The following is a 1,140-nucleotide window of genomic DNA, read 5'->3' as shown; positions in this document are numbered from 1 at the left end:
TGCGAGAGGAGGAGGAGGAGGAGGAGGAGGAGGAGGAGGAGGAGGAGGAATGGGCTGGAAGGTCAGGGACAGGAAGTGTGTGTTAGTGAGCGAGGGAGTCGGGGAAGGGGAGATGATTAGGCTGAAGAAGGGGGTGCAGAAAGGGCCGCCCAGAGGGTGAATAAGGTCATTTTTGGAGGGTGTGGTGGGGGGAGATTTGGGGGAGGGGCTCTGTGTGTGTGTGTGTGTGTGTGTGTGTGTGTGTGTGTGTGTGTGTGTGTGTGTGTGTGTGTGTGTGTGTGTGTGTGTGTGTGTGTGTGTGTGTGTGTGTGTGTGTGTGTGTGTGTGTGTGTGTGTGTGAACTTATGTGTGCGCACGTTCTGTGTGTGCGTGTGTGTGTGTGTGTGTGTGCACACGATCGGATTGTGTGTGCGCACAAACGTGATTGTGTGTGTGTGTGTGTGTGGCTGCTGACGTAGAGGAAGAGGGGGGGGGCTGGAAGTAGGGCAGGAACAGGCCTGCCCACTCCTGGGTCCTGGCTCCAGGCCCTCTTCCCAGCAGCCACGGGTGCAGCCGGCCAGGCAGGGCTTGGCCCAGGCTAACCTCTCCTTCCCCTCATTCCTTTGGAGCGCTCGGGCCTTGGCAGCCGAAGCCTCCGCTCGGAGCCTCCGCTCGGAGCCTGAGCACACACCGAGTCCTGCTCCGCTCTCCGTCTCCCTTCCACCGCTGTGTCCCCCCATTTATTAGCTCTTGTTTTAGCCGTTATGCAAAGTGTATGCAAAGCGTGCGTGTGTGTGTGTGTGTGTGTGTGTGTGTGTGTGTGTGTGTGTGTGTGTGTGTGTGTGTGTGTGTGTGTGTGTGTGTGTGTGTGTGTGTGTGTGTGTGTGTGTGTGTGTGTGTGTGTGTCTGTCTCCTCTCAGAGGGGGGGGGAGGGGGGGGCTAATACCTCCCACTGAGAGAGCTGTGCTCAGTGGTTGAATTGATAAATAAGTTTGTTGTGCTCGTGAGGCTCCGGCGACATTCAGCCGTGTTGACAGAGAGCGGCGGGCCTCTTTTGATGGGGAAGGGCTGCGTTCATTCAGCCATTGATTGGAATGTGAAGGAGGCTTTTCACCCGGCGAGAATGACACCATTTGCCAGGGGCTGTTTTTTTTTTTTTTT

General features: G+C 56.5%; 1 protein-coding gene across 1 annotated transcript in view; it reads right to left on the bottom strand.

Annotated features, from left to right (window-relative positions):
* LOC130380139 (phosphatidylinositol 4-kinase type 2-beta-like) overlaps positions 1–719 on the bottom strand; it is a 6,362-nt gene extending 5,643 nt beyond the window's left edge. Inside the window, exon 1 of the mRNA XM_056587321.1 lies at positions 498–719. Within this exon, the coding sequence (XP_056443296.1) occupies positions 498–719 (222 nt within the window). The remainder of the gene's footprint in view (positions 1–497) is intronic.
* Between the last annotated feature and the right edge of the window lie 421 nt (positions 720–1,140).

This window comes from Gadus chalcogrammus, chromosome 3 (assembly GCF_026213295.1).
Source record: "Gadus chalcogrammus isolate NIFS_2021 chromosome 3, NIFS_Gcha_1.0, whole genome shotgun sequence".
NCBI lineage: Eukaryota > Metazoa > Chordata > Actinopteri > Gadiformes > Gadidae > Gadus > Gadus chalcogrammus.
This window is presented reverse-complemented; position numbering and strand designations above follow the sequence as displayed.